Source organism: Bidens hawaiensis, unplaced genomic scaffold (genome assembly GCF_021521415.1).
Source record: "Bidens hawaiensis isolate Kalapana, Puna unplaced genomic scaffold, B.hawaiensis_p1.1 tig00000142_1, whole genome shotgun sequence".
NCBI lineage: Eukaryota > Viridiplantae > Streptophyta > Magnoliopsida > Asterales > Asteraceae > Bidens > Bidens hawaiensis.
Window position 1 is genome coordinate 5,117,722 of NW_027491019.1, and position 15,764 is coordinate 5,133,485.

The 15,764-nt window shown below is 35.2% G+C and overlaps 1 protein-coding gene across 1 annotated transcript; it reads right to left on the minus strand.

Moving 5' to 3' along the window:
* Positions 1 to 13,344: 13,344 nt before the first annotated feature.
* Positions 13,345 to 14,874, minus strand: LOC143579554 (13S globulin seed storage protein-like). Its single transcript, XM_077062844.1, has 3 exons — positions 14,650 to 14,874; positions 13,603 to 14,326; positions 13,345 to 13,521 (listed from the first exon to the last, which is right to left on the minus strand). Exons 1-3 carry the CDS (start codon positions 14,846 to 14,848, stop codon positions 13,368 to 13,370), a joined length of 1,077 nt encoding a protein of 358 aa, XP_076918959.1. The 5' UTR covers positions 14,849 to 14,874; the 3' UTR covers positions 13,345 to 13,367.
* Positions 14,875 to 15,764: the final 890 nt, after the last annotated feature.

Here is a 15,764-nt window from a genome sequence, read left to right on the forward strand (position 1 = left end):
GCTGATTTAACAATTGAGATTGGTTAGCCAACATCTCCTCGATCTTGGAAGTACTATTTGGTACAAGAGCAGGTTCAGGGGCGGGTTCTTGGAAAAGATTCTGGCGTTGCTGATAACCGGAGTTACCTACCTGCCAATTAGAGTTAGAATTATTGTTTCGCCACCTTGAATTGAAGGAACGGTTTTGATTAGCAAGAGAATCCACCTCCTCTTGAGAATCAACAGGACAATCGGTTGTCTCGTGATTTCCACGACATATCTTGCACCTACGTGGTTTCAACTTAAGCTCTTTGAATTCCCTCTTCAGTGCCTCCACATCTGCCGACACACTCGTATTCTGATCAACATGATGCACTCAACGTGATTCTAAAATGGCTACAGCCTTGGCAGCCGAGACGGACCTTCTACTCGGTGTATGTTGATCCCCTAATGCAATGCTCTTGAACATTTCTTCAGCCTCCTCTATGGTGAGTTTATCGAGCATGTTTCCTCCAGCGGCGGTATTAAATCGTTGTTGGGTTTCGGGAGTAAGACCGTTATAGAGTATTTCAACCATAGCCCAATCTTTTAGGCCTTGCTGAGGACAACTGCTTATAATAGTTTAGAAACGCTCCCACGCAGAATAATAGGACTCATCAGGGTCCATATGAAAAGAACGGATTTGCTCGGGTAGACGCCTGACCTTCGATGGAGGGAAATACTTCCTAAGGAACTTGGATTGCAAGTCGACCCATGTGGCGATTGAGGAGTATGGAAGAGAGTCAAACCATGAAGCAGCACGACCGGAAAGTGAGAATGGGAATAACTTAAGATGAATGACGTCAGACGAGATAGTATTAGTATTAAAGTTTCGCAGATCCGCACGAATAGGGACAGGTGTCCCGGAGCATCTTCGTCATCCAAGCCGTGGAACTGAGCAGAATTTGTGATAGAATTCATGACGTGAGATGGAATTTGCCAGTTTTGGGTATTAGTCGCAGCAAGTCGGACAATTGTAGATCGGGCTCCCACGATGCCATCGTTGGATCTAGAATGAATGGTTTGTCTCAGTGGTGGAACGGCGTCGCCCATATCTATTCTAGGAGTAGATACGTGTACCTCGATTTCGGGAGAATCGCTCTCGCTATCTGTAAGCTCTTTTGATTCAGTGAATAAAGGTTGGCTTTGAGAACGGGTATTATGCATAAGCTGAAACAAAATTATTTAATTTATTTTAGGAAAACTAAACATAAAGGCACAAATAGCAAGTAAATGCACCTAAAGGAAAAAATAACAACTAAAAGGCAAATAAACAAATAAACAGATAAGATAATCAACTCGGTTTAAACAAAGAATTTGCCAGTGTCCCCGGCAACGGCGCCCAAAACTTGATGTGTGAAAACGTATATAATATTATACGAACGGCAAGTGTAACGGACGCAGTGTAGCTAGCAAGTAAGAACGGATATCGAACTTAGGACACTATGGGTAAACTCTAATTATCAAACCTTATGATTATTAACCTAGACTATCTTTTGATTTTTTTGAATTCTATTTTTATATTAATTATACTAATAATACTTAACTAATTATAATTAAACTAGAAACGAAACTTTATAAAAATTGGGTTTTACTTATATGATAGAAAATGACTGCCTAGGTAATGGAATCCTACTAGTTAAATTAATAGTTAACGAACTTGACTTGGTTGAAAAACAATATCTTAAAAAAATATGACACTAAAGACCACTAAAGTACACTAGATCACCTCCCGGCCTCACCAACGACACCCTAAAACTCTAATGATTAGTGAAGCTCAATTGTTAAAGGTTTGGATCACCTCCTAGTCTCACCTTGCCTAATAATACTATGGTACCCCAAAACTCAAATCACCTCCCGGTCTCTTCGAATACAATATAAATTAATATAAAGTGGGTATTTTTAATTAACTTGAACACAACTTGTATCACAATAATCTAAGGGACCTAGGATAACTCACTCCCGTGCAATTATTACCCAAACCCGAAAAAGACAAAGATAACACAACACTAAATTGCCTCCCGGCCTCTCTAGTGAAAGAAAAATAAAATCTAATAAACTTTTATAAATTATTCCTACGATTATTTCGACCATAAACCGCAAACAAGTTGAAAACACAAAGTAAACAACCTAATAATGTGTCTAACAATCACCAAAAAACTATTAAACACAAGTGGAATAATTATTAAAATAATAAACAAAATTCAATTACTCAACAATACCATGATCAAACCAATTAAAAACTTTACCATAATACCAAATCAACCAACATCAAATAATAGTTCATCAAACAATTAATCAAACATAATACTCAACCAAAACCTAGGCAGTATAAAAGTTTTGCTACTCATAAAAAAGTACGTAACAAAAATAAAGTAGAGTTCATAAAAATAATTCATAATAAAAACTTAAAAAATCAAACCCAAATGAAAAGTGACTTGCCCTTCGATGAAGCTTCCAAAAGATGCACAGTCACCTACTCTGCTTTGCTTTGTTTGACTTTTGTTCCACGTAGCCATCAACCAATTTCCTCCTAGCCTTTGCAAAACTCCCTCTTTTAATAATAATGTTTATAGGGTTTATTTCTTTTAACTCCACAAAACCTACGGCCCACATGCAGTTAACTTGAACAAGAACACATTTGATTTTCTTTATGTTTTGTGACTTTGACCCATCTTCTAATTCACTTATCAAAATGCGTTTGATGCGAGCTGCTATGCAAAACAATATCGAACAAATTTTGTTTAAACCATGTGCTTTAATACTTAATAAAATAAAAGAAATCAATTAACTTTATTATAACCATCACTAGAACTATAACATATTAATAATTATTATTCATTAGCTCGAGATAGTATAAATACTCCGCTTTTTACTTGTTGTCTCATTCAACTTCTAGATTTTAGATATAAGCCAAATTGGAGTAACATTTAATAAAAAACAACCCAAAAGTTACTTCGAAGCGTAGGAATATTTATAATATTTATATATAATTTAGCCTATATCATTATCATTGAATATCACATCAGAAGATTCAATCACACTCAAGTGATCTTTCGCATATACTTTATAAGCTTTTGAGTGTGTGGAGTATGCAATAAAGAAACAATATAAGGATTTTGATTGAAACTTGTTTAAGTAGTCTTTGGTATTCAACAATGAGCACTTGCATCCAAAAGGCTTGAGAAACTTGATGTAGGGTTTTCTTTTGATCAAAATCTCATAGGGAGTTTTGTCTTGACTTTTGTTGAGAAGAACCCTATTCTGAACATAACAAGCAGTATTGATAGCTTTTGCCCAAAAAGTAACTGGCAGATAAGCATCTGCTAACATGGTCCTTTCAGTTTCAATCAGTGTGTCTGTTTCTTCTTTTTGCTACCCCATTTTGTTCAGGAGTTCTTGGGGCACTGAATTGTTGAGGAATTCCTTTTTCTTGATAGAATTCAGCCATAACCCCATTCTTGAACTCATTCACATTGTCATTTGTCATTACCTTCACCCTCACATCTAATTGTTTCTCAATCCTTTTCACACAACTTTTAATTAACTCAGCAGCCTCATTCTTGGAATTTAAAAAGTAAACCCAAGTATAACTTGAAAAATCATTAGTGATCACTAAACAATATCTCTTCATCCCAATACTAGGAACACTCACAGGACCAAACAGATCCATATGAAGCATTTCCAGCACTTGTGGGATGATTTATGATGCTTTCCTTTCTGACATGAAATACACTTGTCATCTAGCTTGAACTCCCTTATAGGCAAATCAATAACATAATCACCTTTAACAAGTTTGTTCATATTCTTTAGATTAACATGACAAATCTTTCTGTGTCACAATTTTGTTTCATTTTCAGTGGCCTTAGACAAAAAAAACAGGTACCACCTCTAGAAATGGCATCTTTCATTCTCAGTTCATGTAAGTTACCATTCCTAGGGGCCATCATCATAATCATATCAGGAGGAATTACAAATTAAGGTTTGAGGATGAAATAGTGTGAATCATCAAATCCAACCTTATAACCTTTATCACACATTTATGATATGCTCAGAAGGTTATATTGTAATCCTTCCACATAGAACACATTATCAAAAGAAACTTTTCCATTAGTGAAAAGCCTTTCTCCATAATTTTCCCTATATTTTCATCACTCCCAAGTGCAACTGGTCCTTCAAACTTGTCTTCATAGCTCACCAGTGCCCTCTTGTCACATGAAATGTGCCTGGAATATCCACTGTCTATATACCATACATCATTGATTGGTGTGGACTGTTCCTGCACAAATCAAAGAAAACAATTAGTTAAGTGATGAAATACAAGTTGGATCATCTTGCAAATCATCAGCAACATGAAAAACTGTTGCATCGGGTTTGGGGTCCTCATAGACAACTTCACACGATTCATTAGAATCATTTGTTTCATAGCCAGTCTCATATGGTCCTCCCACATATGGAACTATGCTTTTGCATTCTTCAATGACACTTTCTCTTTTCATACTTGTCACTAATGTTTCACATGTCACTTGTGTTTCATTTCTAGGTTTCCACATAAATCCTTGTGGTTCAAACCCATGGTTTAAAAGAAATTTCTCATCACCATTTAACTTTCTTGACTTCTTTCTCTTGAAAACATCCCTCTTAATCTTTTCTTCACACTCTGTTGACTTTTCATGGTCAACAAACTTCACGGGTTTAGCATCCTTATCAAGTTTAATTCTAATTGGTTGTTTGATCATTGGAGCCTTATTCTTTTCATTCAAAAGTTTCTTCTCTCCCTTGTTAATAGATTCATTTCTTTTTTCACTACTTTTTCCAACACTGTTCACTGAATCATCAGGCATTTTCTTACCATTGCCTAAATAATCATCGTACTTTTTCTTGTAAAAACCAAAATCTTGTCCTCACTTTTTTGTGTCAGGAACATTAATTGGTTTGAAGGTAAATCTTTCATGACAGGAATCAGTGTGATGTCCATACATATGACAATATTTGCACCAAACTTTTCCCTTGAAGCTCACACTTGACTTCCCCTTTTTAAATCTTTCACATAGCCTTGGAGGATCAACTCCAGTAGTCTTTTTTGTAAAGAGACCATCATAGTTGATTGAGAAATGTACAAATTCTTCAATTTTTATCTCTTGTCTTTCAACTAAACTCTTGACAAAAGTGATCATTTCCATCTTGAATGGTTCAACATCTTTGTTGCTTCTAAATCTTGACTGTCTTCTTTCATATTCTTCCATGCTTTCCACCTCTCCAATATCAAACAACTATTGATTAGAAAAAACTGGGTAGACTGGAATGAATAAATCATCATTTTTCTTGATTTCTTCTTCCTTTTTGTTCTTTTTAACACTTCCTCTTTTTTATGGCAATTTGTAAGCAGATTTTTCATTGTTCTTCTTTGCCTTGGAACCTTCACATACATCAAATGATTTGTGTTCTTTTCTCATTTGCTCATGATGTTTCTTCATTTTGGGTGTATCTTTGGCAACAAAGGAATCTTGTTATTTTGTTTCTGTTTGCCACTCTTTTCTTCCATTAGACTTTCACCACTTGAACTTTTGTCACTTGAATCACTCAAGTCATTCCTATCCAACATATCATCATCAAATTCATCTTCTAAGACTTGCACACCAACAAAGTTATCAACCTTTGTTTCAACAGCCTTTATTACAAACTCACCTTTGTCTTCAACCTCTACCAACTTGTAATTCTCAACAAACTCCTTTCTATCTTCAAACACTTCTCTAAACTGATCAAGGTAAGCATTTCTCTTTTCCTTATCCACTTTCAATAAGTAATTATCATTAAAAGGTGGAGGAACAACTTTATACTTATCCTCCTCCTTGATTTTCTTCAACTTACCACAAATGTTTCCAGTTGACACCAAATTTTTCAAAAAATCATTTTCAACTTAGTTGAGTATTCTTCAACTTCTCATCAAGATAATTTTCTTAAGCTCTTCAATTCCAGTTACATACCTAGACTTAATGGTGTAACTGTCCATAGAATCTTGTTCCAAACTTATAATATGGTTCTCATAGGTCAATTCACTTGTTTCATAGATATTTATCATGATTTTTTTTCTTAAAACATTCACTTTGTAGTTTACCAACTGTCTTTCTCAAAGATTCATTCATTTCAAGTATTTCAAGGTTTGAAAGATCTGAATGTACCTGAGTTGATGAGGGCTCAGCTTCATTCTCTATCTTTGCCATAAATGCTACATTGGCTTTCTCAATGTCATCAACATGATTGCTCCAATCAAATACACCTTCTTGCTGTTGTTGAGCTAATATTGCATTCCCTTGATTTCTTGGTTGCTTGGTATTGTTTTTGTTCTGATTAACAGGAGCTTTTGGATGGACTTGTTGGTTTCTCTGATATGGTTGATGTTTTGGGATAACTTGTTGATGATTTTGTTTTTGAAAGTTATTGTTGTTGTTAAACTGCCTTGGTTGCCCTTGATTATGATTTTGGTATTGAAACCAATTTCTTTGTTGATTGTTGTTCTGAAATTGCCTTGGTTGATTACATTCTCTTGCAAAGTATCCTGGATGTTAACAGTTGTAGTAGATTGCTTTTGACTTGTTAAAACCTATTATGTCATTTGGACCAGACACCAAAGTTCTTCTAGTTCTATTATACGGCCTCTTTCCTCTCAAGAATAACATTGCAGCCTGCCACATCATATCCATATCTTCTAAGTCATCAGCATTAATTTGTTCAAGATCTTCTTGAACCACACTAGTATGAATCATATTATTAGCCACAAAAGCATTGTATGACTCAGTAAACATTGAAAATAGAGCTTGATACTCATTTCCTTGATTAACATTTCCACCACCATAAGGAGCATGTCCATTAGCCATTGATGAAGTATCAAAATCATCAGTTAATTGAACATTGAACCTTGATTGCCCATTCTTATTGTTTGGTTGTCTAGAAACAAACACCCTTGGTGTCTCACCACCATATTCACTTGGCTCTTCTATTATGAGAATCTGTTGTTGAATCTTTGTAGACATATTCCCCAATGGTGCAATAAGAGCATTTGCCACTTGAAAACTTGGCCTATCTTTTTTGGTCATATTATTCTTTGTCATCTCATGCTTCGCTGCATGCAAAAAGCATATAACATCATCCAACATCAATGAATAGAAATCAGGTTTTTGCTTGATAAACTTTCTAGCTGTGTACCTTTCACCCGATAGAGATGACAACAAATTCTTGTTCAGATCCAAATCTGTGATTGCGAGGTCAGTTGTTCTGATCTCATTGACAATAGCCACAAACCTCTGCAAAACTGATTTCAATCTTTCACCTTCCCTACACTTGAAACGATCTAGCTGTTGTTTCAGCCTATCTTTCTTGATATCCTTCAACTCAGTGTTTCCCTTAAACATCTCTACAATAGCATCAAATATTGCTTTGGATATAGTGTGATGAGCCACACTAGTCAAGATGTCCCATGATAAACCTAGCTTAAACATAGATAAGGCTTTGTCATCTTTCTTTATTATCGTTCTTTCAACCGTTTGGTTGTTTGCGGTGCCATCAGGAACATATGGGCCATTCTTAATCGAATTCCACATGTCAACATCATTGTAACAAACTGCAGGCTCAAACAACACCTTCCACTTGATGTAGTTTTCCTGTCCAAACCACCTTGGAATCTTGTTAGTAGAAACCTCTTGTTCATCCATTGATCCAGACATATTCTTGATATTTTTGAAATATTTTGGAATGAAAAATTACTTAAGAAAACTTAGCAAAAATAAAAAGTTAAGAATCTTGAAAAATAATCAGATCTGTGGACATTATCCTCAGATCTAATAGATCTAGATGAATAAGAGCAAGATCTGTAACAAAGGAAAGAACTTTAATATAGATCTGATTAAGAAACACTTTGAAACCTCAAAAATATTTTAGAAATGAGAAAAATGAAAAAAACAGGGCAACAACCAATGGAACAATTTTCAGCGGACGTCATTCTACATCTTCAAAATCAACAGTATTCGGCAATAGTTCTTCACAAAAGCAGCAAAACAAGCTTTGATACCACTTGTCGGTCCCGTATATCTCACTTAATCTCTCACTTACTCACGATCGTAACCCACACAAACATATCAACGAGAAGGTTACGACCTACTGTTTTTGTGAAAAACAAAGAATATTAAAGGCGGAATCAATAATACTCTTAGTATTGCTCAACGGACAGAAAAGTAACTAACACACAAAGTAACTAAAATGATTTCCATCAATATTATGAAGGATACAATGAAAATCGATTAGGGTTTCTAGGTGGAATGCATGGATTTATGGAAGGTTTTCCGTACAAGATAAAGACATCCGTCAAATCAAATATTCGCTCAGTGTCTGTTGTTCCATCTGTCATAGGCGTGCCCTAAAGTTTCCTTTTATAGGCCTGCTCTAACACCTGACATTCCTTCTAGAAACCCTAAATATTGATACTAAACATATTCAAACATATTACAAAAGTTACTAAGTATAAATAGGTCTTCGAGTAAGCTTTGTAGCTTTTGTCTTTGTCGAGCAGACCTGATAACCATTAAGTTTGCTCAGGAACAGTTCTCCGAGTAAGCTTTAAATAGAATATTTTCCTTAGAAAATATTCATCAAGCAGACTTCAATCATCCTGATAATATCAAACTTTGCTCGATATATACCCTACAAGCAAAGTTGTTCTTTAGAGATCCCTTCAACCTTTTGCTACTTAAATTATTTGAACAAATCCAAGTGTGCTGGTGACACTGTAGCTTGCTTGAGGTTGAACCTTGCTCGTTAGAAGTCCTTACGTAATTTCTTCATCAATTTCCTCTAAGCTTGCTGGGACCACTGTTTATTATGACTAACCTTGCTCGATCCACCAAAATACTTGGTTTTAGCTTGGTTTAGTCAAGAGTTTGCTCTGAAACAAACCTTGCATGACTTGAAGAACAACCTTGCTTGAAGAAGTGTACTTTTCTCGAACTTACACTTAAGAAGAATTCCAGAAGATAACTTTGCTCGAAGAGCAAAATACCTTGCTTGACAAGTTTAGGCTTGCTCGGATGCCTAAGTGTGCTCGGATTCCATACTTAGCCATTTTCCAATGAGGTTGAGAAGATTCCAATCTTCCTTAAGCCTTTTCTCATCCCAACACTTTCGTAGGAATCACGATTGAATTTAGCATATGCAATAAGTCGTTTCAACCCCTTGGTAGGCCGGGTAGACGAGTAAGGTCTCGTGAGGGTTTATAGTGAACTACACCCACAAAATTCAAATAAAACAAAAATATAAAAATACTTGAATTAACCATAGTAAAAGGAACAAGAAAGCATGTCGGACAACCGGAACCTCGTAAGTTATAATTTTTTCACTGAAACACTATAAAACTCTGACTTCTCCATTTGGAATTTTGCTACACTGTTATGCTTAACACAACTGTTAAATAATTACAAAAATAAAATCAAATAACATAAAACACAAACTAAAAATAAAATCCGGGTTGCCTCCTGGATAATGCTAAGTTTTTGTTATGGTCTTCAGCCGGAACGTTACCGGATTTGGAGGTGATGGTGGTCTAATGGTACATTTACCTACAGAATTTCTCAAGTGAACTTGGTAGTTAAGGTGCCAAGGTTGTGCTTCCTCTTTCATGATCAACATGTCTAATAAACCAATACAACCCGATGTGAATGCATATTTACCTCAGAGTTTCCCACATATGCCCGGTAATGAACACATCGAGCCCATACCCACTTTCTTGAGATTAAAACACTAGGATCCGATCGTTGTAGAACTTAGCATTTACCCACAGAATTCCCTGTGTATGCTTGGTAGTTGAGGTGTTGTGACCGTACCTTCTTCTCCATGGTTGTGATGACAAACGAAATCCTATCCGACTTGTTAACATAGCTGGACACAACCTAACCAGTTACCGGTTTTATGTTATGCAAACAAGTGTTAAGCAATGACTAACGATTATTTGTTCAATGACACACGATTGAAGTTCTAAATGTTGATAAACACAACAAGTTAAGTGATGCAAGATTCGATAATAAAAAACATAAACTATTTAAACAATCAAAAAATGTTAAAACAAGATCAAATAACAAAACTCAATCAAGTTCATAATCATTAAAGCACATAGAATCTGACCATAGTAAGCTTACACAAAACCCTAGCCTTAAGTGAACATAATGGTTTTAGCCTGGCATCGGAATCACGAAGAATTCTCTTGCTTATCTGATGAAAGGATGGAAGCATGTGATAAGAAGACGAACCGAAGGCCTCGGGATGATGCAAAATCGTCCTAGGGTTCTTCTCTGGCGCCTGGAATGAATGATATCTTGAAGTACAGGCTCAGAACTGATTATATCATGTTAGAGTTCTTTTTCCCATTTATAAGCCCCTTCACATAGCGCGAAGGGTTTTTGACCTTCAGTTCGTGTAGTGCAAACTAAATAACCTCATATTCAGATTTGTCTCATCGAGAAACCCAAATATCATATATAATGGGTCTCGTAACTCATTTCTAGGCTGAGATATGCCCGTTTTACTAAAAGGCACTTTCCTAGTATCCCGTCTTGTTTAATTTTCACTTCGGCTTCTGGTTTCTCATCCAAACCATTACCGAATCCTTCTTAACCATCAATATATGTTTCCCTATGCTTTCGTCTTCTCGAGGCCTGCTTAACCTTCATCTAGATGGCTCTGAATTAGCTATTTTAAGCTCCGAACATCTATGATCAAAAGTGAACTCAAAGTAATCATTTTTGAAATATATAAAGAATTAAAATACATGAAATATCTCATATATACACATGATTTATAGCCAACCATCAAGAGGCTCTTAAGTTGGACTTGATTTTGGGTCTTTAGATGTAACTATTTAGTTCTAATTGTTCATTTGTTCATAGTTCTTAGCGATTTTATGATTTTGTTGTCAGTTTGAATATATACTTATTAATTAGGTTTCTTATAGTTAAATAAGTTATATAATGGTTCAATGTTGCAATATGTGAAATTGGTTTTAATTTGAGAATGTTACATATTTTTTGACTTTTTAAGTAGTCAATCCAATATCATTTTTTAACAAGTTCACTTACACAGTTGCACATTTTTATATCAACCCAAATTGAAATTGTTCTGCTTCTCATATAGTGATTTCTCTAGTGGTAAAGAAAGTGAAACTTACTTGTTGCTTATTATAGATTTTGTTTAATTGCTTTGAGCCCAAAATAACATATAAAGGGATGAAGACGCGGATGGGATATAAAGACCACCAAAGTTACCAAATCTAGTATAAATTTGTTTTACACCGACAACAATGGTTATCGGGTGTTACTAGTTAAATAACTAAGTTATGTTTCGTTATTTAATTGTTATCATGCAACGTATGTATTAATGAGTTAGTTTTATCAGGATTAATTATTATGGTATCTGATGGGTGTCGAATCTAACAAACAAAATAAACCTACTCGGCACACTAAAGATAGTATGAGTGGAAGTAAGGTTTGTGTCCTTAAGGATACAGATTAACTTTACTATACCAAAACGTTTTAAGTGCAACACGATTGTTTTAAAAGGGTGGGGGGGGGTGATAGACTTGAAATTGATGAAAAAAGGTATTATAAAAATGTGAATTCAGAAATATAAAAACTAATTCCAACACTAAGGCATTTACTTGATTCAATTCTAGCTTATGATCATTAACAATTATGGTGTAATGCTTTATGTTTAAACGGTTAATATCAATACTAGACGTCATACCATTCGAACATCCACTCCATCGAATGTCTAACCACATGTCATTCGGTGATTAGAGCCAACCCGCTACTCCAAGCTTACGCCTTTCAGATCTTAGTGTGTGGATTGCGTAATAGAAATATCGATTAAAATCAAACATTTACGTCGTTCGTAATGTTTAATTAGATTGTGTGATTCTATAACAAGTTTAAATTCGCAGACAAAACTTAAAATCTGATTAGGGTTTTAAAACTTGAAGAACCTTATTAGAAAAATTAATAAGTTGATTAGGTTTCTTAAAATTCTAATATATACAGGAGTGAACTGGTTTAAGATCAAGAATCACACGAACAAACCATTAAAACAAATCACATAGTTGTTTCACATAAGTTTCGAATCAAATCAAACCCTAGTGTCGAAACTAAATTGACTTAGCCGGGTATGGTGACTAAATAATTCAATCCTTTGAAGAAAGAAAACATAAAATAACTCACAAACAAGGAACTAACTCGATATAAAATCCCAAATTGTCGACTGATGTTCTGTACTTTCTGCCGTCAAAAGTTGTTTCTTGAATTCCCTCGTGACATCATTTATATTTTCCTTTTGAGCCATGTGATGCAGCGCAAAATACCTGCATGTGTCTAGTTATGACTACACACGGGTTTAAGAAATAAGACAAAAGCTACAAATTATTCTGTTGAATGGAATAATGAACAAATGAATGCAACTGAGTGATTGTTGTAATGATCAGCGTGTAGTGGATGTGGTTGACCGGTCATTACAATTTACAAATGAAACAATCACAAATATTTAAGGGGCATATTACACGCGAATTATTATGTTTAAACAACAAAAAGATGAGAACTTTAATTAAACACTCAAGAACATGCACTTTGGATTCAAGATATTTTTTGTACTGAGTAATCTAAGAATGATCTCAACAGCTCTCTCACAAATTGGAGGATCGGCCCATCTAAACCATATATACTTTGATCTCTGTAATTTCCATACACATATCAGAATACGAAAACGACAATAAAATTGAATAAAAAATAATGATTATCTTATAATACAAGGATAAATGTAGAATCGACGACTTATGATTTAATAAATCAAATATGTTCGAAATATTTATTCCTTCGCATGGAAGCAAATCGCCATTGTTGATCATCCAAATTTGGCCCGTTAACAACTTTGTGACGTACGTTGGAGATAGTAGGAAGCAGGGAATATAAGGGTTAATAAAAACACAGTTTTGAAATAACTAAAATGTTCTCATGTGTATGTCACGTGAAATGATTGTATTTAAATTAAAAACTCGTTCAAACCAAGAATAATAAGTGGAGACTATAACAAATTAATTTTGTCAAATACAAACAGGACTTTTTTGATAATTACAATCTCGTAGGTACTCTTAAACGGGTAATTAACTAAATTTAATATTTTTATTCAATACATTTAAATATAGATACAAAACAAACTAGATATTAAAATAAATTTGAACTAGTTTTATTTCTTGTTATGCACATCTACTTATATATTGAATGCTTACAGCACATCAAACAGAAATACGACATGTAGAAACGCTAAGTACTTGGCGGGAAAATTATGATGTTTTGTGCATTCTTGGACTTAAAAAGTTGTTCGGATTCAGAAGTAACATTCAAAGACGCTTGTAACACCACCGGAGACAGTGCCCTCCATACTAATGTACTTCCAGCCAATTGTCCAAAAATGGGTCTGCAAAATAAATAAAGTTATAAATAAGACCAGAAACTTCAATATTAGAGTAAAAAGTTACACTTATGAGTTTTAACTCACTTAGATGAAGTTACGACCGAAAAAAGTTCCATTCCGCAATCATCTGCAACCACTGAAGTAGCAAAGAATTGAGGAACTACGAACAAGTCACCGTCTTCAACATTACTATCCAATGCAGGCTTTCCTTCACTGCCCACAACCTTAGTCCGACCACTTCCCTTACTAACATAATAGATCTGGACCGATCCATTGGCTACGTAACTGGGCGCCAACAAAGCATTACCCTCTAACTTCACAAATCTTGCACTCAAACGAAGCTCGTTCAGCACCGGCAAATTCTTTTCTGTCAAGTAATTGACAAATCCACCACAATTCACAACAACTGCACCCGATGGAACATCAATGGTGGCATATAGTTTACCTTTTGTGTGATTTGTTGGTTCTGGAAATTTGATTCCTTGATCAAGTTTCACGAGCAATGAACCTTGCTGGCTATTAATAAGATTTTCTGAATCTTTTTCGTCTAAACCAAAGGTTTTACCAACAAAATCAGACTGGAATCCACCTAGAAATCCAAGAACTCCTGACAAAAAAAAGTATGTGAACCGGCCAGGGACTAGGGCTTTGCCACTCTCACCCAAGAACAAGATGTCTGCATCCGTGGCACCACCGTTAAACCAACATGAAATCACACCATCTAAAACTGGAATAGCATCTCCTTTTTTTATTACAAGAATCTTTTCTTCTGAACTGTTTGGTGGCACTAAACCAACAGTGATGGTACCTATGCATTCATGTTGAACAACTCATATTAACCAAAGGACGACGACACAAATACATAGTAAAATAAACACACTTTGCTATATACGTATTAAGAATAGGCGACACAATCTGTGAACCTTAGCTTATCCTTAAAAGCAATCTTCACATGATGGTCTAATTTGTTGATATGGAAACTTCATGATCATTTCACTACTTACAGAAATTGACGTAATTATATATATTTCAACTGAGTTTACTTTTACATGAATAATATGTATACATATATATATGCAAGGTTAACCATTTCGCGATAACCTTATTCATGTGTAAAGTAAAGCAACTCACCATGGAGAACTAAGCCAATTTTGCTTGAATCGGCATAGTGAGGAATAGCAAACCCAAGAGGGTGGAGTAGAAGTCTTCCTGTATCTAGTTTTAAGTCACTTAACAATGGCGTTTTTGAATTTGACCATACGTAATATCCACCACCATCACCCTCAAAAGTCGTTTCATCGGCCTTCACCACCACCATTTTTGTATCCATCTTGCTATGAAAGAGAAATATTGGATAGTGAGGAGTGAGGAGGATGTTCACAAGGCGAATTGGGCTGCCTATATAGTATAAAAGTGATACTGGTTGATAATTGGACATTATATAAATTTTATATATATTAAAAAGGAAATTTCTTTCCTCTCATATACTGTTTGTGAATGTGCACATTCTTCTGCAACAGGTACAACTCTTTTATGGATACAAGTATGTTAATGATGCCTTGCTTACACGTACATATGCAAATATGCTATTTTGAAATAACTAAAATGTTGTCATGCATATGTATTGTATTGGCGATTTCTTAGCATGCCAATTCATTATTGTCTCTCTTACAATCTGAATGCAACCAGATATATCCCCACAAGAAGACACCATTCTTGATAATTTGTAACACAGTTGCTGATACGGGCCTGCCAGTGACTGGGCCTATTCTAAACAACATGCCCAAAAGAATTTCTAAGAAGCCAGCAAAGTTAAGGGATTGAGCCCAAGAAGAAAATGAAACGTTGGATTATGTTAGTTTAGTCACATGCATTGAATTAGTCATTTTGTATTGTTATTTCTGTTCCTGCATATTAGGTAGTAGTGGAGCATTTAGTGGGGTAATGTGCATGCATGTTCATTGAATAAGGGGACGTGAGAAAGTGGCACTCTAACTCCCATGCATATTTAAATTCATGTACTTTGCTTTTGGAATTAATCAGAAAATCGTTTCAAAATTGTTCCTCTTCTCATCTGACTTTCTATTGGAGATTAGCCTACTCTACAGGCCCTAACATTTGGTGCTTTCACAAACACAGCCCAGTCCGAAGCCAGATCCAATACCTAGTTCGAAGCCCTTCAAGCCTCCATGAATCAACAAATGGAAGCTACCACCCGTCTATTCAACCTCATGTCCAACGAAAAA